The 24,111-nt window shown below is 39.8% G+C and overlaps 1 protein-coding gene across 1 annotated transcript; it reads right to left on the reverse strand.

The window, feature by feature from the left end:
• Positions 1 to 1,755: 1,755 nt before the first annotated feature.
• On the reverse strand, positions 1,756 to 3,825 carry LOC125777595 (pharyngeal muscle protein 2-like). The gene has a single exon (XM_049452683.1). It carries the CDS (start codon positions 3,748 to 3,750, stop codon positions 1,756 to 1,758), a length of 1,995 nt encoding a protein of 664 aa, XP_049308640.1. The 5' UTR covers positions 3,751 to 3,825.
• Positions 3,826 to 24,111: the final 20,286 nt, after the last annotated feature.

Here is a 24,111-nt window from a genome sequence, read left to right on the forward strand (position 1 = left end):
CAAAGGCACCCTCAATGTCAAGGAAGGCGCAGATCGCAACTTCGCCATTATCCAGCGAATCCTGCAGTTCAGATGTGAGTTGGTACAGAGCAGTGTTTGTAGATCTGCCCGCTCTGTACGCATGTTGTCTGGCATGCAGGGGTGCGATCCTTAGCGCCTCCGATCTAATATGATTGTCTATAACTTTTTCCATCCCTTTCAACATAAAGGATGTGAGACTTATAGGCCGGAACGATTTCGCTAGTGAATAGTCTCTCCTCCCTATTTTGGGGATGAAAATTACTTTTGCAGTTCTCCATAGCTCAGGGATATACGACAACGCCAGGCTGTCCCTCATCAGCCCTAACAGGTGTGGTAGGAGAATATCCATACCCTGCTGCAACAGGGCCGGGAAGACGCCGTCCACTCCCGGTGACTTGTAGCTTGCAAAGGAGGCCAGTGCCCACCTGACCGAGTCTGCAGTGAAAAGCTTCCTTGCAGTCAGCCAGTCTGAGCGATCCGGCCTACGTGTGACCGAGGTTGGAATTTGGTTCACTGGAACTGTCTCCGGGAAGTGCGTTTGTAGGAGAATTTCTGCCCTTTCCCCCGCGCTCGTCGTATATGTCCCGTCTTGTCTCTTTATGGACGATACTGTGTCCGTCTTACCCTTCGACAACGCCTTGTGCAGTCGAGCTGCCTCTGGGGTCGAGGAGACGCTGTCACAGAATCTCCTGAAACTGTTCAACTTGGCAGACCTAATCTCCTTGTTGTAGGCTGTTAGGTGCCGTTTGTATTCTTCCCAGGCCCCTGTGCGCTTGGCTCTATTGAACAGCCTGCGCACCTTAAGTCTGAGGGCCGAGAGTCTACTGGACCACCAGGGGCAGCTGAGTTTACTGGTGGTCGCTTTTAGTGGACAGGCGCAATGATAAGCGTCCACAATGGACTGGTTTATGGCACTCAGTCTGCTCTCCAGTCCATCTGTGGTCGACCTGCCATCCGTCTGCCCCCCCACATTTATGCTTATATTGTTACTTAAGGTTTCTACGAAAATACCCCAGTTCGTATTACGCGGGGTACGAATCGGAGGTCGGTCCCCGACACTCACCCCCAGAACGAAACGAATGATCCGGTGATCCGACATTGAGGGCTCTGTTGATACCCGCCACTGTGAGATCAACCCGGTCATGCTGTCGTTGCTTAGGGTGATGTCTAGGACCTCACTGCGAGCACTGGTTACGAATGTTGGCTCACACCCTACGTTCTCTATACTAATGCTATTACTAAGTATGAACTCAAGAAGTGACTCACCCCTCACGTTGCAGTCCGTACTACCCCATTCCGTATGATGCGCATTGGCATCGCATCCTAGGGTCAGGGGAAGATTGTTGGCCCTGCAATACTCCACCAAACTGAGTATCGATGGGGGGGGTGCCGTAGCTGTCTCACCCGGGAAGTACGCGGACGCCATGACAAAGTCCGACCCCTCCTTGTCCTTCACCTGCACAGCCACCAGATCTTGCGTTAGAAACTCTGAAATACAGAAAAAGTCTATATCGGCTCTAACGACTACACAGGAACGGGGTCTCTCGCTAGAGAGATCCCAGATTACCTTGCTATTACTCGTGTTGAGGCCTCTTACCTCTCCTCTGAAAACCCAGGGCTCCTGGATTAGAAGGATGCTCAGGTTATCCGAGATGAACCTCTTCACGATGACTGCCGAGGCCGCCGATGCGTGATGTAGGTTCACCTGAGCCACTTCCATGCCGGTTCTGGAGCTTATAGGACCGGTTCGGTGAGAGACAGGTCTTCGTCCACAACCTCTTCCTCGACCTGCATCTCCAGCCCCTCCAGAAGCTCCTGGGTTGATGGCAGCGTGCCTCCTTGCTCGATGGGGGGCTCCTTGCTGCTTTCTACACCCGCGGCGGTGGTCTCACACTGCACAGCCGGGATGGGTTCGTTGGGGGTCTCCATTTGCTCTCCTGAAACCACAGCCGCAGTTGCCTCATGCGCTGCTTGGCGGGTTTCGGGTGGAGCTGTTGATTCGGTCGTCCCTGTCGTAGCACCCTGGATTGACGACGTGGTCTTGGGCCTCCATGGCCTCATAATTATTTTCCCGAAGCGGAAATTTAGCCGGAATCCCCTCTGCCGGATGTATTTGTAGGATTCGTCGTCAATCGTTATATTGAGGTTCCACCCGGAACCCTCAATTTTACTAGCTACGACCTTCCACGCCGAGGTACTTAAACCTTCATTCTGGTTATTTACCAGATTGAGCGCGGTGTCGTAGCCTTTGTCTGCGCTTCTCGGGAAGAACGCCACCATGCTGTACAGTTGAGGGATCTCGTCGCCCCTTCTTACGCACAGGGCCGGACCCTTCCAACCTTCCAGCTTTGGTGTGATCTCTTGAAGCCAAGTGGCCGACTTCTCCTCCTGGCAGTCAACCAGCAGCATGCCGCCCTTGAAAAATATGCCGTTGAAGGCTCCGGTGAAGCCTTTGCCGACACATAGGGCATCCACGATGCAGTCCTGGAGAGCCGTTAATTGTTCGGACCCCAGGGCCTCCGCCGGGTAGTTGCGGGGCAGCACAGCCATCCGAATGCTGCTCACAGCCTCTGCATATTTGCGGCTTGCATTTCTTACCGGCTGCTGGTTGGGGTTGGAGCGCTTTCCACTGGCCTCCTGTGGCTTGTCCTCTCTTACCCTCTTTGGTCTGGGTGGCTCCTGAGGTGTGATTTGGCCGCTCTTCCTCTTCTCAATTCTAGGTGCCTCCTGGGGTGCCGGCTTTGCTTCGCTCCTTCCCTCAAGCGAGGCAGCGTGAGCTCGGCGACGCCTACGATTTCTGCGTCTCGTTGCCGCCGATCCACCGTTGGCACCTGTGCGCTGTGCGTTGTTGGCAGAGGGATTGTTCCCACTGCTCCTACTCAGAGCCCGCTTTTCAGCTGACTCTGGTGTCATGCCGTCCTCCAGGAACCTAAGGTACCACTTAAGAGTGGCTCCGCTCATTCCTGCTCTGCGAGGATCGCCATGACCTCCTGGCTGTCCTTGCTCCGGGGTACGTGGAATGTTCCCTCGTTGCCGTCTCCGTTTGCGTTCACCCCTAGATTCCACTTTCGTGAAACCACCCTCCTCTTTGCCGTCGATCCTGCTCAAGGGGGTTGCGGGGGCAGCATTTGCGCGATTTACCGTGGTCCTGGTGGACTCACTACGCTGTGTACCGCTGCAAGAGGGCGCCTCGTCATCATCGCGTGCGTGCTCCTCAAAGAGTGCTCGCTCATCAGGCGACAGGGCATCCAGGAACCTATACTTCTTTCTAGTTCCTGGGCCACTCTTGCTTGCGGTACTACTGTTGCCGCTGCTTCTGCTTGTTGCTCCGATTTTTGTTGTTGTTGTTGTTGTCGATTCGGTTGTTGCCGTTGTTGTTGCCGTAGTTGTTGCCGTTGTCTCTTTGGTTGTTTCTTGGTTTTGTTGTTGAATCATCTTGGTCGTACGACCGTTCGGCCCGTGTTGTAGGCCTCCCGGTCTAATCTTGGAAAGGGGAATCCGAAGAGTCCGCTGCGCCAGAGCCCCTTGACGCAGTAAGGCCACCGTTACTTCCCAAGGCGGCCCGGTGTTGGGAAGGCTCCGTTCGAATACAGCCGAATTTACCTCCTGGCTGCAAATCATCCAATGGGCACGGGTCGCATGACACCCTGGATTAGGAGGTGGTAGCTCTTGGTCACCGCGCACATGCGGCTTCTGCCATCCCACAGGGGAGATGCTAAGCAGCATCATCCCTGGCGGATGGGAGATGCCGTGCTGTGCTGCGGTTTAAGCCCCTGCACCACGACAAGGTGCCTACCATTCGCAGAGGGTAAATGCGGTGCTTAATTCTTTGGTTTCGGAAGTTAGTTCACTGAGAAGTGAACAATCGAAGGCGCTCACATTATTACAACAACTCTGTGATGATCGAAATTCGTTAATCGTTAAGCTTAACGAACTTAAATCAGAGTTCTGGATTGTGCAAAAGAAATTGTCCGATATCGGCAAGTTCTCTGCACCAGCTTCGAATTCTCTCTCTGATACGACTGCTGTTGATACAAATGCTTCTTCAATCGCTTCTCCGCCTAACGCTGCTGTTTCTGATGATAATGAGAGTGTGAATTATCTCGCTCCCTCTACACCGAAAACACGCTCTACAGCTTCAACTACTGCTAACTCCACTCGCACTTCTACGTCTACTGTGGGTACAAATGCTCCGTCATGTAACGTTATTGTTTCTGCTCCTACTGATAATGTGAGTATGGATTATCTCGCTCCCGCTACATTGAAAGCAATCTCTGCCGCTCCGTCTGCTGCTTGCTCCACTCTCTCTACGACTGATAATGGTACAAATGCAGCTGCTCCCAATGCTATTGATTATGCCAGTACATATGCTGACGCTGTTGCTGTGAATAGCAACACTCATTCGAAAGCCAAAAACAATCGAACAGTTGCTGCTAGACCAGTTCGTCCCTCTGTCGCTGTTGATGCTGCTCAATCAGTTGCCGTCGATGGAAATATGAAGTTAAAAGTGAGTACTAGGAGAAAAAAATCCCCAGCTGCTTCATTTGTTGTTGGTGTTAATGCCAATTGTGATCTCGATGTCGTCATACCGAAGAAATTGATTCATTTGTCGGCCTTTAAAAACTCAGTCACCGAAGAAGATATTATATCTTTTGTCGTTAAACATGCTAATGTTGATAGAGACCATCTTTTATGTTATAAGGTAATTAAGAAAGATACTGATATTAATAATCTTAAGAGAATTAACTTTAAGTTAGGTGTGTCCCCATCTTGTTTTAACGCCGTTTTCTCCTCTTCAGTGTGGCCTTCTGGCATTAAGTTGCGTCCCTTTAAGTTTTTTCCAAAGGGAGGGGAAAACAGCGCTGCAGATTAGTGGATGTGCCTGTTAGTCACGACTTTATTCACGCGTTTTCTGCATCTTCTTCAACTGGCTCTTGTGTTAAGGTGTACTACCAAAATCTATCGGGTATTAGGTGTAAATCAAATATTATTCGCAACTTTTCTTCACATTCGGATTTCGATATTATCGTTATTGTTGAGACTTGGCTGAATTCCAGTTACTTTGATAGTGAATATTTTGATTCAAATCTCTATTATGTCTTCCGTAAGGACAGAGATCATGAAAAAACTGGCTGTCTAAGAGGGGGTGGTGTTCTCCTAGCAGTTCATCCGAAATATCGTCCTCGCCTTATTATGCTTGATAATGATGATTCCATTCTTGACCAACTATGTATTTGTATCAATGACGCTCTGTTCATTGCAGTCTCATACATCCCTAAAAATAGTCCTCTAGAGTTGTATAAGTTGCACGCAAATAATATTTCCTCGCTGGTACTAAATAAGGTGAAAGAGAATAATATTTGTGTACTGGGTGACTTCAATTTAAGTAATATCGCCTGGTCTGGTGGTTTCTATAGTCCTGCTCTTATTCCTTCCAATTTTTCGTCTCCTCAGGAGTTATTTCTCATTGATAGCTTGCTTAGTCTCAATCTGATTCAAGTCAACTCATATTCAAATAACCTCGATCGTTTTCTTGACGAATTATCTTCAATTACTCCTGCCACCATTCATCACTCTCCGCTAGCGTTTGAGGTGGATACTTATCTTTTCGCTCCTGTTAAACCTATTGATAGGCTTGGTTTTAAATTTGCATTTTGTAATTTTGAACGACTCAACAATCTGCTCTCCGAGATTAAATGGGATGATTTACTTTCGGGACTAGATACATGTAATAGTTTCTTGATTTTTAAGAAATCAATTCAGGAATTTTGTCATAATAATATCCCGCTCAAACATATGCAACCATATAAGTTGCCATGGTACACTAAGGACCTCAGGCGGTTAAAAAACCTTAGAAATAAATACTACAGAAAATTCTCTTCAACTAAATCTCATGTTTTCTTTGTTCAATCTTTGTTCAGCACTACACAAAACTGTTTAATGAACTGGATAAGTCTCTCTATAAAAGGTTTATTTTTAGTACGGAGTCTGCAATTAAGTCGAACCCAAAGTTCTTTTGGAACTTTGTAAAATCTGGAAGAGCGTGTTCGGCCATTCCCTCTGCTCTATGCTGGGGTGATAAGTCAGCATGCACTCCTGGCGAAATCTCCAACTTGGTTGCTGAATTTTTCAAATCGAATTATGTTCACGATGATCCCGGTACTAATTCCCCTTTTTCGGCTAATAATTTCCTCTCCATAAATTTTGGCTCACTGTGTCTTTCACGGGATGATATTGCCAAGGCTATTGGTGATATTAAGTCTTCTTCCAAATTGTATTTGGATGGCCTTCCGTCTGTACTTATAAAAAATTGTACTGCCTTGGTATATCCTCTCATGCTTATCTTTAATAAGTTTCTCTCCTCTGGGAATTTTATTTCTAACTGGAAATTGACATGCATTACCCCTATTCTCAAAGGTGGTAGAAAGGATATAGTCTCCAATTACAGACCTATTTCTAAACTTTCTACTATTTCGAAAAATTTTGAGTGTTCTGTTAAAAATAAAATATTTTTTGCAGTAAAATCAATAATTAATGTCAATTAGCATGGGTTTGTCTCGGGACGCTCCACTGTATCAAACTTAGCGGTTTTTAGCGATTATTGTATGTCTGCATTCTCCGCTGGATTTCAGGTAGATTGTGTCTACGCAGATTTCTCTAAGGCCTTTGATAAAGTTTCACACAATATTCTAATTAAAAAATTATCATCTTTAGGGTTTCACTCGGTCTTCTTGCAGTGGATTAAATCATATTTACACAATAGACGATGCGTTGTCAGTGTCGATGGAGTGTCATCTGATTCATTCATTGCGTCATCGGGAGTGCCACAAGGAAGCGTTTTGGGTCCACTTCCTTTGTGCTATTTATCAACGACACCTCCTGTTGCTTCTCTTTCGCTAACTTCCTGTTATATGCAGATGACTTAAAAAATTTTGCAATAATCAAAAACCCACAAGATGTACTCAAACTTCAGATATTTTATGATTGGTGCATGAAATCGAAGCTTCTTTTGAATCTAGATAAATGCTCTCAGATCTCTTATGGTAGGGGGCGTAGCATCTTATCTTCAAGTTACAATATTTCTAATTACGTCTTAAAATGTGTTACTGAAATCAAAGATCTTGGGGTAATCTTTGACAACAGATTTTCTTTCAGTAATCACATCAACTACATCACTTCTAAATCATTCTCTGTGCTCGGCTTTGTCCGTCGAAGTGCTTTAAATTTTTCCGACCCCTTCTTCTTCTTAATTGGCGTAGACAATATTATAGCCGAGTTAACAACCGCACGTCAGTCGTTTCTTCTTTTCGCAACGTGGCGCCAATTGGATATTCCAAGCGAAGCCAGGTCGTTCTCCACTTGGTCCTTCCAACGGAGTGGAGGTCTTCCTCTTCCTCTGCTTCCCGCGTCGGGTACTGCGTCGAATACTTTCAGAGCTGGAGTGTTTTCGTCCATCCGGACAACATGACCTAGCCAGCTTAGCCGCTGTCTTTTAATTCGCTGCACTATGTCAATGTTGTCGTATATCTCGTACAGCTCCCATCGAATGCGATATTTGCGGTGGCCAACGCGCAAAGGACCATAAATCTTTCGCAGAACTTTTCTCTCGAAAACTCGCAACGTCGACTCATCTGTTTTTGACATCGTCCAGGCCTCTGCACCATATAGCAGGACGGGAATTATGAGTGACTTATAGAGTTTGGTTTTTGTTTGTCGAGAGAGGACTTTGCTTCTCAATTGCCTACTTATTCCGAAGTAGCACCTGTTGGCAAGAGTTATCCTGCGTTGGATTTCTAGGCTGACATTGTTGGTGGTGTTTACGCTGGTTCCAAGACAGACGAAATTATCTACAACTTCAAAGTTATGACTGTCAACCGGGACGTGAGTGCCAAATCGCGAGTGCGACGACTGTTTGTTTGATGACAGGAGATATTTCGTCTTGCCCTCGTTCACTGCCAGACCCATTTCTTTTGCTTCCTTGTCCAGTCTGGAGAAAGCAGAACTAACGGCACGGGTGTTGAGGCCGATGATATCAATATCATCGGCATACGCCAGCAGTTGTACACTCTTATAGAAGATGGTACCTTCTCTGTTGAGTTCTGCAGCTCAAACTATTTTCTCCAGAGGCAGGTTGAAAAAGTCGCACGATAGGGAATCGCCTTGTCTGAAACCTCGTTTGGTATCGAACGGCTCGGAGAGGTCCTTCCCGATCCTGACGGAGCTTTTCGTGTTGCTCAACGTCAGTTTACACAGCTGTTCCGACCACTACACGTTAAAATTACTGTATATATGTTTTGTTCGGTCCATTTTGGAGTACGCAGTGTTCATTTGGAGACCATATTGCATTTCGTCAATTAATAGGATCGAGCGTGTTCAAAAGATTTTTCTTAAATTTGCTCTCCGCTCCTTAAAGTTCGTTGACCCAAACCATCGTATACAACTCGCTTATTGCTTTTACATCTTAAATTGCTGGAAAACCGACGGTCCTTTGTTTACAACGAAATTAATGGAGATATTGACTGTCCTAATTTACTAGGGAAAATTAACTTCAATACTCGTCAGCGTTGTCTCAGATATGTTTTCCCATTTTATTATAAAAAGGAAAGTACTAATTTTGCTGGATATGCTCCTCTCAAGCGTGCTATGCGGGAGTTTAATTCGATTTCCGAGAAAGTTCTTCTAGATTTTTCTCACTCTAGGGTATCCTTCACTAATACCCTCAATTCTGTTTTTTAGTTTAAGTTATCTACCTATTTCTACCTATTTAACTGTAATTTAATTCTCCATTAGTCTGTAAGAATTAAGGTTCATAGACTTAAATAAATAAAAAAAATGGCCGTGAATGGAGAACGGCTTCGATTCGTGGAGTAGAGAATTCTTCATATTTGGAATTAATTTGTTGCTTTGTATAGCGGATTTCCATAACCCATCCATATGAGAAGCGCTTGCATAGATGCGATAAGAGCGACCTTTGCCATTTGTAAGTGTAGGTGCGTCAATGTATCGCATTGGGACTATGGTGATCCCTTAACTTCTTTTTGAGATTTTATTTATTTTTGGACCTTTTGATACAACTGCGTTATATTTTATGTTTTTATGTATGCACTAATTTGGCGTTTAGAAGCCCGACACCGCTCTAGGATCTGTTCAGAATTGTTTTTTTTTTTTCATAATTGGAGGAAGTTTCCCTATATCTTCAAATATCCTTAATTGTGAATTAAGGTTTGCATTATTCTCACTTGAGTTGGTATGGTGGTAACTGGTTCTGAAACTAGTCCACTGAGAATTCAACCGAATATAGTGTGTTGCGCTAGAAGGGTGGTTGATATTTTTTCAACACCTTTCAGTAATATTTGCGGTATAAGCTCGCTGCCTAATATAATATCTATTTGAGATGGTTTGTTGCAGTTGGGATCTGCTAGTTTCAAGCATGAGACCTTCTGCCAATGTCTGGTATCTATGTGATAGCTTGGAAGCATATTTGTTAATTGCGGTAGGACTATAGGTTCTGCTTTAAATCGCTTATCCACTTGGTGGGAAATTAGGGTAATGGGACAGATTTTATCTGAGTTTTGGATTACTCTTCCGCCCATTCTCGTAATTTCCAAATTTTATTGTTTGGTTGACAATTTTAGTTTATTTTGTGCCTTAGACGCTATGAATGATCGTTGTGATCCTTCGTCTATAAAAGCTCTGAGTTCGAACAGTTCTCCTCGGTGTTCGATGGAGACGACTGCTGTGGGTACCCTAGTACCCTATTTTGATTTTCGCTGTATAGCGTTTGCGTTTTTAATGCCTTTGAGTAGCATGGTGTCTATTGGCAAATTTCGTGATTTTGTGTTTCGTTTAGTTGCGGTTGCAACTAAACCCGTGGCTCTTTTTGAGAGAGCGATACTTTGGGGTGTGCTAGGAAATTTGCTGTAGTGAAGCATTGAATGGTGTCTTTTGTGACAATGTAAGCAATTAAATTTGCTTTTGAAATTTTCATATGTATGTGCATGTGACACACAATTTGTGCAAAGTCTGAAAAAATTATTTCGTTCGGTGACTTTTAAGCTTTTAAATCTCTCGCAAGATTTAAGTTTATGCCTTCTTTTACATAGTTCGCATGACGTAGGTTTTCGTTGTTCAGATGTGAACGATTGCGTTTTGTGAAAGTTTTTGTCTAAATTGTTTTTGTGACTAACATGGGGTATATTTAAGCTTCCATTTTGGACGTGTTTAGTGTTCTTAGTTTTGATTATTTTTTCCTCTAACCTATCCGTAATTTCATATTGGGTGGTGAGAAAATCTCTATTTGTTGCGGCACTTTTTTCGTGATGAGAGCGATTGCTCCCATAGAAGTAACGATTTTTCTGGTAATGCGGCGGTACATATATTTACCAGAATAGGGTCCCAGCTGTCTGTGGGAATATTTTGTGTCGATGGAATCGACAAGCAATTTGAAACAGTGGATTCTAATTTGATGAATTCTACACTTGTTTCTTTCTTAACCTTCCTCGGTTCCTCAAATACTACGTAAACTTAAGGTCTTCGGGTCATATTGACCCCATTTAAAAAAAAATCGGGGTTATTTTTATAAATTAAATATAAATGGAATTATTTATGTTATATATTTATTATATTATTATATTATTTTCGAAGTTTTGACATCTTTTGATGATGGACATACATTACACCTTTTTCTTTTATTACAACTCTGTGCACCTACGCTCAATGTGATCATTGACCAATTTCATGCCCAGTTTTTCTAAAAACAGACGTCTTTGTACTGTCCTCTTCTGTTTCCAATCAGGATTGGTATCACAATATAATACGTAAGCATTGAAACATGAGATATCAATCATATTATGAAATATGGCTACAGGCCACCTTCTTGTCATATGTTTGCAACTATAGGCCAAAACCATTTTGTCTAGAAAATCAACAGCTCCCTTAGTTGCGTTATAGTCCATGATCATTTTATGTTTTTTCTGCTCTGAATCATGTATTTCAATCTTATTGTGGTTTGTACTGAGTAAAATTACGTTTTTGTTATTTTTCGGAATATATGAGACAAGAACCATTTTTGAATTGAATGCAAATGTGGATGACAACACTGGTTTCTTCGTATCCAAAAGATGTAATGGTATCTGTCGCTTATTTTTCCGTAAAGTTCCAAGAACGGTAAGCTTACGGTCTAAAAGTGATCCGGCTAATTCATATGATGTAAAAAAGTTATCACATGTCAGATTGTAGCCCTGTAAGCCCTCTGTCAGATCTAAAACAACACCCATTCCTTGATTTTTTCCGGAGCATTTCCTTGAAGTTTTCCGGTATAGCATTGAATTGAACGAACATATCCCGTTTCACTGTCACACAAAATCCAAAATTTTATGCCGTATTTACTCGGTTTACTTGGCATATATTGGCGAAAAGGACACCGACCTCTGAATGAAAGTATCAATTGTGATATTTGCATTCGGATTATAGCACATAGGCAATAGTGTCGCCCATTCATCCCATATATCTCTTATAGCTGCTAATTTATCACTCTGTTTACTTGCTTCTCGATCCGAACGTTTATCAAAACGCAAAATGGCGGTAATTTTTTTGAACCGTTTTAGGGACATTGTTGCTCGAAATATTGCTTGTTGCTCGAAATAAAGGTCGTCCATAAGCTTCAGACCACAAGCTGTCGATGTTTTCATCGTTAGACTTGAAAACGCCAGCAAATATAAGAAGACCTACATATGCATCTAACTCTATTTCATCCATCGCATCCCATTCATTTCCAAACCGTGAAGATCCTTCCATGTTTGTTTGTTTCAAAACTATAGATTTTATGAGTTTGTTTATAAATAAATCAAAAGCGCATCTAAATGTATTGATGCGATTAGAAGCATATCTGGTAATTCCTGGTGTACGTTTTATTAGGTTTCCGCTGCCCAAACGACCTCTTCCTTCAAATGGGATTTTCGACCACATAAATTCATCATTTTTTGATCGCATTTCATTTTCACTAACACTATTATTGGTCATCTATCTTGAAAGAGGTACTTCATCGCTACTAGATTCGTCACTACTACTTCCAATGTTCCAATTAGGTTGAATATTGTCCGTAGGATTTCCATCGGAATTATTCTCTGTTTCACTTATTATTTCATCTTCAGAAGTTATATCGTAGTTTATAAATTGTGAAATCATGGAATCACTCAATTTGTGAGCCATTGAAAAAACAACCGAACGCGACGAGTTCAAATAACTATTGAAACAAAATGAAACAAAAAACTGTCAACGCTTGTAAGCGGGCAACGAAAGCCATATGATTCTACCCACTTAGAAACAATATTTCTAAGATTACCATCACCAATGAATCGCTTAGTGACTTGGGTATAATTGATATTCAACAATAATAAATATGTTCTTAGAAGCTGTATGTTTGAATCAAAGCATTGCACTTCACCAAAGACGGGTATTTCTGACCTGAGGATTTTTTCATACTCGGGTCAAAATGACCCGAGGATCCTACGAGAAAAAAATGCGTATTTCCTTCATTTAGCAGACATCACCATAAATTCACAATACTAATTTACAACAAATGCATAATTAATAATTGCCGTTATGAAATCTATTTGATATTACTACTTTTATTATAAATTAAACTTTAGATTCGGGTCAATATGACACGAAGAACCGAGGAAGGTTAATTTTTGGCAAGTTTATCAGAGTTGTTACTTGGTTATCGACCAGTATTCTTTCATTTTTATATCTCGCCTTTAGAGCTTCCCAAGCCAAATTGAAATTATCGCCATTTAATGCGAACTGTTTGACTATTTCGCCTGCTTGACCTTTTGTTTTGTATCGGAGGTGATACAATTTTTGTGCTTATGGTAGTTGCGGATGATTGATGTAAACGGCTGTAAACATGTCCCAGAAGGACGGCCATTCTTCATAACCTCCATAGAATGTTTCTGTGTCACATGCGGGCACTTCGAGGTGGATGCCTGAACTTGCCTTTTGACTGTCTATTTGTGGCAGCTCTATTCTACTGTGGGGAGTAGGTGCAATTGCTTTAATGAGCTTTAGTTGATCGGAGATCATAGCTTTTTTCGTACTGGTCTAAGCAGTTTTCGTACATCGCGTAAGCAGATAATTTAAAATTTTGTGGTAGATCTGAATCGTCAGAGTCTACAATGGCGTCATGAGCCGTTTGGAGGCGAGTCCAAACGTTTTTAAGATTTTGGCCTTTTACTTCTAATAACGATTCAGAGTTTTCGTGAATCGGTAAGGAGGCAAATCTAGTGCAGTATCTTATTAAACTGTCACTTTGTGAAATGAATTTAACAACCTGTTTTGAACGTGTAGCTCTTGCAAATGTATTTTGATTTGTGGCATTATTAACCATTTTTGATATATTGTGTATTAAAATATTTCTCAAACGAATTAAATTTTCCTCAGAGTAAACTGATTTGAATAAGGAAATTGAATTGAAACCTTTTAGGTAAATGTTTTTATTTTCAGTTTAGGTTGCTAACAAACGAAGATGTTATTTCATGTTATTATTACCGTTTCTGTTTATTTGCAAAATAATAACACTTATTTATGTTATTTTAGTTTTAAGTTTGCAAATATCCGCACTTTTAATTTATAAACACCTTTTACGTCCTTATGTTAGTATTTGGGTACACCCTAATACTTGGACTTGTATGTATGTATGTATGTGCTTATGAAGGTACTTATGTTTTGTGCAATTGAGAGCTCGCTGAGGAGATCAATGCACTATTTACATAAGTATGCACTAATTGTTTGTGTGTTTATGAGTATTTTTCTATTCTTAAGCAATTGAGAGCTCGTTAGAGAGATCATTTCACTTTTTTGAATCTTTTCTTTGCCGTATGTTTGTTTATAATTGTTATTGTAAGAGTGAGGAGAGATTTAAAACGGAATTGAAAAAAGAGGTGCGCACTTTTATATGTGAATATGCACTTCGTAAATATGTTTTGCAATATACATATATGTACATATGTATATGTTGATATAAACTTTTTTTCCCCGTTTTTGTCTTTTATTTTATATTTTCGGATATTTTTGTCTTTGCTTACTTGTTGTATGTAGTCGTGTTTAATGCTTTATAAATCATAAGGAGTACTGCCGGAAATTTGTTACAAGTAAATATTTGATTTTTTTTGATAATTTTGTGCATTTTTAGAACACAAAGTTAGTATTTTTCTTTTTGAAAAAATTTTAATAGCCGTTGAGTCGGATTTTAATTATAGATATAACATTAAATATGACTGTAATTTTAGGCATAGACATGCGTGCATAAATTAAATAAATAATGGACATAATACGCTCACTCTATTTTCCAATGATGGATAATTCGGATGTATATACATATGTACATATGTATGCATGTGACTGCGGGTATTCGGGCCGCTGATATCAACTTCTTCTCCTCCGCTTCCATTTGGTTGTTCCTGGTTTTAGTATGTTTGTTGTTGTTGTTTTCTTGTTTTTATTAGTTTGGTTTAAAAACTCGCGCCCATTTCTTCGTTTTTATTTATGTTTTGTTTTATCGTTTCGCGCCCGATTTTCTGTGTGTTGTTGTTTTGTTTTTTTTGTTTTTGCAATATTTATTAGGTAGATTTATATTTTCACCTATGGTAATTTCTTTCTTGCTGTTTGTACTTTTAAAATTGTAAATACATTTTCACCTCTGTTTTTTTGGTTTTGCACATAATGTTATTGTTTTATGTATACATATTAATGTGTACGTACATATATATTTTATATGTATATTTTTGTTGCCGCTTTACTTTTGTTGTTTGTTTGTACACCTCTGCTCGTCACCGCACTGCACTGGATTTTGTTTTATCTTATTTTTGTGGTTCGTCTTGTGGCTGTTAATTTATAGTGCCTGTCTTTTAGGCTCGAAGGACCATGAACATTTTGCTGCCAAATTTGCAGATAAAAGCACTAATCACTTTCATTGTTGTTAACATGTAAGCAGCATATTGCAATGCTGCATTCCCATTTTACATTTCACTTGTAATGAATTGTTAGAAGTACCAGGTTGTTCAATAAGTTTTGTCTTTCGATAAGAGAGGGCGTTGCTACCAGCCCAATTTTTTTTTTCTTTTGTTGGTACACTCTTCATATGAACGTATGTGAAGTTTCATTTCAATCTGTTAATTTATTCCTTATTTACAAGACATTTAGTGTCGCCATTTCACAGTATTTTTATACAATGCAAATACTTGAATATCGTCTTTTTCTTCTTTATTGCCGTAGAAACCGCTTAGGCATGACCTAGCCAGCGTAGACGGTGTCTTTTAATTCGCTGAACTATGTCAATGTAGTCGTATATATCATACAGCTCTCCGTTCCATCGAATGCGATAGTCGCCGTGGCTAACGCGCAAAGGGCTATAAATCTTTCGCAGAACCTTTCTCTCGAAAACTCGCAACGTCGTGCAGCTCTGTGCGCATCAGTAGTCGGTATAGTAGGTAGGATGAACGACATTCCCGCTACTAGATGTCAGCTGACAGCTCTAGTTTACCTACAATTCTCATTTTAATTTCCACGTATACTATGTTTGCAAGCACTTGCCATCGCGCATCACTCATACGCCCTGGCATACACTAAGTAATGTAAGCTTGTATGGAACTTTCTAAAAAAAAAAAAACAAAAATAAAAATAAAACAAAATAAAAAAAATTCAGAAAAGTGCAAGCCTTAGGCAATAACGCCGAAAGTGCAAATCAAAACATAAAAAATCACAAAAAGATCAAACTGTTTACAAACAATAAATATAATAAAATAACAAATAATAAGTCAGAAATAAAACAAAAAATACAAAACCATGACTAAATGGCTTGTTCTCTGAATGCCTACTTCAGCTTTGTCGAGCCTGCGAATTCAGCTCCTACCAACAAACAAGGCAACGGTGAGAAGGATAAGTCATCGCAGCGACCAACTGCGCAGCACCATAAGCAGATATTACAAAAAACAAAAACAGAAGAGAACGGCAGTCAACAACGGCCAACAGCAAACGTGATCACACCAACAACTAAGCAGGTACCACCATGTACGCTGGCAGCGAAGAACAACATAAAGCAAGGTGAGAATGTACCGATAGAAAAGGCCAGTCTGTAAAAACTGGCTTTGACCGCTACATTAACATAAAGAGGAAATTAAGTCCTTCAAAGTCAGCAGTTAATCCTAAAAAATTCCAAGGCGGTACACCAATTAAGAATAAACCGGAAGTTTTAAATGGCAATAGATTTGCCTTACTAAACAATGGATCCGACGACGATGCGAAGGGTACCACCACCGTCTCCAATATATTTGCGCGAGCGTAGCAGTAATGCTCTCGTTGCTGAATTAAGTAAAATTGTAGGTACAGTAGAACTCCAATTATCCGAACTCCGACTATCCGAATCGCCGATTATCCGAATCACAAAAAATTGTCCAAAAAAAGTCTAAGTGCGCTATTATTTTTCCCCCTGCGAAGCCAGTGAGAAACAAGAATATGGAGAGGATGATGATGATGAAGATGCGTTGTCACTAGAGGAAATAAGAAAAATGATTGTAAAAATTCCTGGTTGTACAGAAGTAAGTGCTGAAGATGTAGGAGAGTGGATGGCTTGTGACACGTCTGACCCTGGTTTTCAAATTCTCAATGACGATGAAATTGTTGTAAGTGTGAGAGAAGATGTTGAAGTGGAAGTGGAAGAAGAACTTTCTGTTGATGTTGAAGTAGACGCTGGACCATCAGCTAGTGAAGCATTTGCCGGCCTCGAGACTGCTTTGAAGTGGATGGAGCGTCAGCCCGAGTGTGACCACTTGCAACTGCTCACCGTCAAGCGAATGCGTGACCTGGCTGCCCGAAAACGGTGAAGACCGCAAAACAGCTTACATTGACGGAGATGTTTAAAAAATAATGATTTTTATTTCTAAACTTGTACATAAGTACATTTTATTTATATTTAAAACATGTGAAAATTTCATGTTTCTTTCATTTAATTCAATAAAAAAATAGTGCAATATCAAAACGTAGCTTTTATTCTCTCCAATGGCAATTTAAAAAAAAAAATCCGATTATCCGAATATTTGATTATCCGAATGGGTCCCGGTCCCCATTAATTCGGATAATTGGAGTTCTACTGTAATAACAATTTTCATTTAGTAGCTGAGAAAAAAAAACGATATGGATGAAAGAAAAATTCAGTCCTACACTGAAAAAAGTTTTATGGAAATAGTTAAATTTTTGTCAAATAAAAACAAGAACTATTATTCGTATCAACTGAAGAGCTCAAAGAGCCTAGTTGTTGTAATTAAGGATATAGAGTCCGTCGTAGCCTCTAGAGAAGTCAAAGAAGCATGGGAGGAATGCGGTTTTGGAATTAAAGCAGTTGGAAATATATTTAATAGAAACAAAGTACCACAGCCAATGTTTAAAATTTAATTGTTGCCGAACTCAAATCAATTTAAAAAAAATGAAACCCATCCAATATACAAGTATAATTTGAAATATTTGCTGTTAGAGTAACTGTTGAAGAACCACATAAAAGAAACGTTCCGGTACAATGTACTAACTGTCAAGAATATGGGCATACCAAATCATATTGCACTCTACGTAGTGTTTGTGTGGTATGTGGTGATTTACATCCCACTTCAAAATGCACCCTTAAGAAAGAAGAATTAAAAAAGAAATGCAGCAATTGTGGAGGAAATCACACTACTAACTAAAGAGGTTGCCCTGTATATAAAGATTTGAAATCGAAGTTGTCACAGGGCATTCAAACACGTCGTAAACAAATGTTACAAACACTCCGTAATGAAATTATAGCAACCTCAGAAAAAATTTCAAAACCTATTACTTCTAACAATAATAATATGTAAGGAACCTATGCAAATGTGGTGAAAGGCAACACTGTACAAATGCAACTGCCGAAAAATCCTCTAAATGGAGGTATTGAAACTATGATTATAAATCTTACACAGTGTATGACACAATTTATGTTTACCATGCAAAACATGATCCAAGATTTAATAAAATCGCAAAATCAAATGCTGCAAAATTTATTAAGTAAAAAATGAGCTTACTAAATATCTGTATATGGAATGTTAACGGTGTTAACCAATATAAATTAGAGATTATCAGATTTCTGTCTGAAAGGAATATAGATGTAATGCTTATTTCAGAAACTCATCTAACAAATAAAAATAATTTCAGTATACCGGGACTTAGACTATATGTTACAAATCATCCGGATGGAAAAGCGCATGGTGGCACGACAGTGTTGATTTGAAATCGTTTACACCACTATGCTCATGCTACACCACAGTTACAGTTACAACCTACAACAATATCACTAAAAAATCGGGGTTATGACCTAAACCTTACGGCTATATACTGTCTACCTGGTTTTAAAATTACAGAAATCGAATTTCAAGACTTTTTTGAAACACTAGGTCAAAGATTTCTAGCAGGTAGAGATTACAACGCAAAACACACGTACTGGGGCTCACGTCTTATTAATCTGAAGGAACGACAGCTGTATCAAACTGTTATAAATATTCATAATTACCTCGAAATAATATCTCCTGGTAAGCCGACATATTGGCCTAGTGATCGTAAGAAAATACCAGATTTAATTGATTTTGCTGTAATCAAAAATATAGATAAATCGCACATCACAGCTGATACATGTACTGATCTATCTTCTGATCATTCTCCTGTACTAATAAAGTTATTTGAACAACCCATATTCGTTAATCCAAAAGAGGGTGTAACTTCTTATAAAACGAATTGGCTAAAATATAAAAAATACTTCAGTAGCTACATTAATATTCAGTACAAAATAAATACAGGAAGTGATATTGACGAAAGTATAAGAGAAGTCAATGATATAATAACCAGCACAGCTGTCTTAGCAACACCAAACAAAAGATATAAGCTGCTTGGTTTCAGAAAAATCTCTAATGGAGAAATTGAAATGCTTGTAAATGAAAAAAATCGAGCAAGACGTGAATGGCAGATAAATCGTTCCCCTTCCGCTCAGCTTCAATTAAAATCTGCTGTACGTAAATTAAAAAAAGAGCTTAAACGTAAGGAAGAATTCAACACCGAAATGTATAAATTATTCAAATGTAATGTTTAATTCAAAATTACTTTATTTGCCGTCATCTCGGCTTAGTTGTCAAGTATAAAGTGAAACTTATAATTATCCCTAACTTAGCTCAAGCCACCAACCCGCATCGCGTTGTGGCTCCTCTGCTGACGTTTTGCTGACCTTGCGCCTCGTGCATGGTGTTAGTTTACTTTGATGTCTGGCCAATGTTCTCACGCAAAATGTGCTAACTTAGCGACATGTGCAGAGTGGTAGGCTCTTATTACGACGGGAATTAGGGTGTGTCGTTTTCTCGCGATAACTCCTCCCCTTCTATATGGGGAACGTCCTCGGTCCTCAAAGAAGCGGTTTTAATTGCAGTTTCAACGGACCTGGCTATGATAATCTCTCTCTTGGTCCTCCTTATCCTGAGAAGGACGTAAACAGTGAATGCCATGATTAATAAGACATCAAAGGCTGAGAAACGTGTAACGTGGCCATAATGGATTGATCGCTGCAGGTGATTGATCCTTTGAACATTCTCTAGATTCACATGGTGAAGATAAGAAGCGCTTAATATTTCTGTATGCTGCGTCAAGTTGATTGTAGAAGCCCATGGAGTTTCAGGTTTTAGAGGCAACGTAGAATTTTCGTTATAAAAAGTCGTACCATTAATCTTTACGTTGTTTTTGAAGACCACGAGGTATGTTCCGTTGACCGTAATAGGGACCTCATTATTATAGTCGGAGATGGTAAGAAAAACATTGGAGTTGTGTTGCTGCAGTTCTTTACGGCTACGGTATGGTTATAACACTTGGCTAAGATGGATTCTTCAAGGTGCAGGATTTGGTGGCCATGAGCTACTGGTAAAATAGTAATTTTCTTACATCTAAACATAGGAATCGGATATCTTATTAAAAAGTAAATTATGTTATTATACTGTAATATCTTAATTCTAGCTACTGCCATAACATCGGCCATGGTAAGGTCAGTGAAGTACTCGTCTCCTGTTATGAAATTTATTTCGTTACTGTCTAAGAGAATGGGACTTAAGACCCCAATTTTGGCGAAAGTGACAGCTGTTATAATGTTATTTAATTCCGTAATAATTGCTCTGTTTCTAGCCAGAAGTATGTCATAAAGGTGACCAGTGTTTATTTCTCTTTCTTTTGTTAATTTCAGGATTTTATTTATTGTAATGGTAAGGTTATTGATTTCTTTCTGTACTTGAGTGTTTATGGTAAACTGTCTGTCCTGCGAGTTAATTAGCTGCTCTTCTGTGTTCATTAATCTATTGAAGTCGTCATGGTCAGGAGTTCCGATAATGTATTTCAGGACTGTCCCTAGGGCATTCAGGCTTCTCGCCTGTCTGTGGTGAGCGTTTATCATTTGTATCAGTCGACTTATCTGGTTTATGTCCGCGTCTAGTAACTTCCTCATATGTGACTAAGGAAAGTGGTCTGTGGCATTAATTGTCTCGTCTCTCAGTAATTCGTAAAGTGTCAAGTTGGTAACATGCTTGATGTGTCCTGAATTCTCCCAAATTACAAGGTCCTCACCGACCACCGGAATGTACCTTGCATTGGTATAGTCGATTAACCTTCCTGTCGTTGCCGATATTGATATGGTCAAAATTATGAAAATCCTAAAAACATATATGAAACTTTTTGTTATACTCAATCGTAGCTAAAAGGACAATTTCCTCAACATCATCAAGATTTTTGTCAAGTTTAAGGCATCGTGCTATTTCCATTAGTGTGTTATGGAATCGCTCCACCTGACCATTTGATGTACTATGTAGTGGTGGAGCACTCGCAATGTCGATATTGAAGTGATTCTTTAATGTAGCTTTGATGCTGTGTGAATTCAGCGACTTCTCATTGTCGCAATAAACTATTCGAGTACCGAAAAATATGTTGAGTAACTGAAGGAGCTGTGGTTTGACATCTACTATCGTTCTTGATTTCAACGACTGTACTATCGCAAATTTTGAAAACTTGTCGATGCACGTCAAGAAGAACTTGGACCCAGTAGAAAATAAGTCGATGTGAAGAATTTCTCCACAATATGTTGGTATGGGCGTTTGAGCAATAAGCTGCTTCTTTGGGTGCCGATCATACTTCGTCCGCGAGCAAGTTCGACAATTTCCCACAAATTGTTTGACTTTTTTCTCCATTTTTGGAAAGAAATAATACTCTAGAATTTGTTTTGTGTTCTCCTGCGCTGCTCGATGCGCTCTGTTATGTTCAGCAGCGATAATTTCCTGCTGCTCATTCGTATTCGTAATGTCGTTAACGAATTTCTCCGTATGTCTGAATTTAATGGTTGGAAACATTTCGACCAGTTCGTGTTGAAACTGTGCAAGTGCATGCAGATCGCAGTGTATTGCGTTTACTGCTGTTGTGTTTACGGCCTCCTGTAAAAGTTTTAATAAATCCTTTTTTTCTCGGTAAGAAATGAAAGGCATATATATCTTTTTTCCAAAAATATAAAAGTTTTTTTTTGAGGTTCTGTACCTACCTCCACAATAATAATAATTCCTCGCTATGAATTGTCTCGACGCTCGTGTTATCTAAAGCATTTATATGTTGCCTAGATAGAGCGTCTGCCACCACATTTTCCTTTCCTGGTTTGTAGATTAGCTTTGCGTTGCATTCGTCTATGAAGGCTTTCCATCTCTTAATTTTCGAATTAGGATTCCTATCCGAAACCGCAAAGGTCAGCGGCTGGTGGTCAGTATAAACATTAAGTTTTGTTACGCCATATACAGTGGCGGACAAAAGTCTACATACACCCCCTGTTTTCTTCGATGTGAGAGTACAAAAACTTTTTAGAAAAATGTGTTGATACAGTTTTATTCTAATCTTCTTTCTAATAACAACAAACTTAAAAAATCCGTTAATTAATATAAAACTACAAATTTATGGAATAAAAACTCAAATATTGTGTTGACAAAAGTCTACATACAGTACAAAAATATCTTAATTCAGTGCGAAAAACTTTATAAAATGCCAGTTATTAAGACGTTTTGGTATTTAGTTGGGTCCCCATTGGCATCTATAACTGCTTGAAGACGCCGTGGCATTGATTCTGCTAAATTTGTCAACGCTGCAGATGTAATGCTGTTCCAAGGTCCCAATATGCGCTCTTAGAGTATGGCAGAGCTAGAAACTTGGTGCTTTCTAATTCTACGCTCCAAAATCTCCCAGACATGTTCAATAATATTCATATTTGGACTTTGAGGTGGTGTATTTAATTGCCTTGGAGTATAATAAAGCAACCAGTCCTTAACAATTTGCGCCGCATGCATCGGATCGTTATCTTGTTGAAATATCCAACTGGAACCGAGCCCTAAATTATCCACCAAAGGCTTCAAATTATGTTCCAACAGAGACTTATTCTTATAACCGTCCATTTCACCTTCGATAAAGTCCGAATTTCTAACTCCAGAGGCCGCAACAGCTCCCCAAACCATTACGCTGCCGCCACCGAGCTTCACAATTTATACTACGTTCTTCGGTTCAAGCGTGGCGTTAGTTTTCCTTCAAATTTTAGCCCTTTCATCACTACCAAAAAGGGTGAATTTAGAATCATCTGTAAATGAAACTTTTTTCCAAAAATCCATTTCCTTTTCTTTGTGTTTTTTGGCGAACTGTAAACGAAGTTTCCGGTTTTTTTCAGAAATAAAAGGTTCCTTCCGTGGTGTTCTACTGTGGAATCCGTTATCGTTTAGAGTTTTTTTTTTATTGTTTTTGGTTGGATACTCATTTGTGATGTACTTACTATGCGTTCGGCTATATTTGGAGCATTTACTTTTGGATTTTGGTCTACTTCGTTGGGAATCAGGCTGACGTCTCTACGAGATTGTTTTTTTGGGCGTCCACTGCGTGGTTTATTTTCGTTGGAACCATTATTTTTAAAGTTTTTTAGAATTGTCTGTACTGTGGCTCGACTCAAGTTAAAAGTTTTAGAAATTTCACCATATGATTTTTTTTCTTTTCTTTCTTTTATCACGTTACATCCTCTGACGCTAAAATTTCTTTAATTGTTTCGAAGGTCTTTTTCTGTTCATCCGTCAAATCAATTCTGATTTTTTTTGTTTGGGACGCAGTAACTCGACCGTTTTCGCCCCTCATGATGCTCGACAATGGTTTTGATATTCTAGCGAAATCCCTTAAAAAACATCTATAATAACCCGCTAAACCTAGGAATGATCTGAGTCCCCTTAGAATGGTGGGCTCAGGGAAACTTCGTATTGTGTCGACTTTGTCTGGACACGTTTTTATTCTTTCTTGTGAAACCAAGAACCCCAGGTATTCGACCTCAGTCCTAAAAATTTGGATTTTTCAACCGACACTCTCATGTTGGCCCTAAATAATTCATTTAAAATTGATTATATATCTTTCAGATGCTGCTGTTTGTTTTCCGAAAAAATAATAACATCGTCTACATAAACAAAACAGCTTTTCCCAATATGCTCTCTTAATATGTACGTCGTCTATGGCGCGTTGAAAGATGCTCGGCGCGTTTTTTAATCCAAAAGGTAACCGGCAAAATTCATACTTGCCATTCTTGACAGAGAAAGCTGTTTTTTCCCTATCACGCTCCAATAGTTTAATCTGATGAAAACCAGATTTTAAGTCCAAAGTGGTGAAGTATTTACTACCACCCAAATTGGAAAGAATTCCTGTTATGTCAGGAATTGGGTATTTATCACCGATAGTTTTTTCATTGAGCTTCCGAAAATCAATAACTAATCTCTGCTTCGCCTGTCCGTTTTCGTCTACCCCCTTTTTCTTTACCACCCATATAGGGTTGTTAAATGGTGATCTTGATGGCCGGATAACTCCATTTGTTAACAAGTCCTTGATTTCTTTGATAATCTTGAGTAAACTGGTGTTTCGTCCTCCGTGCGAATTGTTGCTATCACTTTTGTATTGTATGGTAGTGCCTCATTGGGGTCAGCAAAAACCCCATTCATCCTTTTGATCATC

Source organism: Bactrocera dorsalis, chromosome 3 (genome assembly GCF_023373825.1).
Source record: "Bactrocera dorsalis isolate Fly_Bdor chromosome 3, ASM2337382v1, whole genome shotgun sequence".
NCBI lineage: Eukaryota > Metazoa > Arthropoda > Insecta > Diptera > Tephritidae > Bactrocera > Bactrocera dorsalis.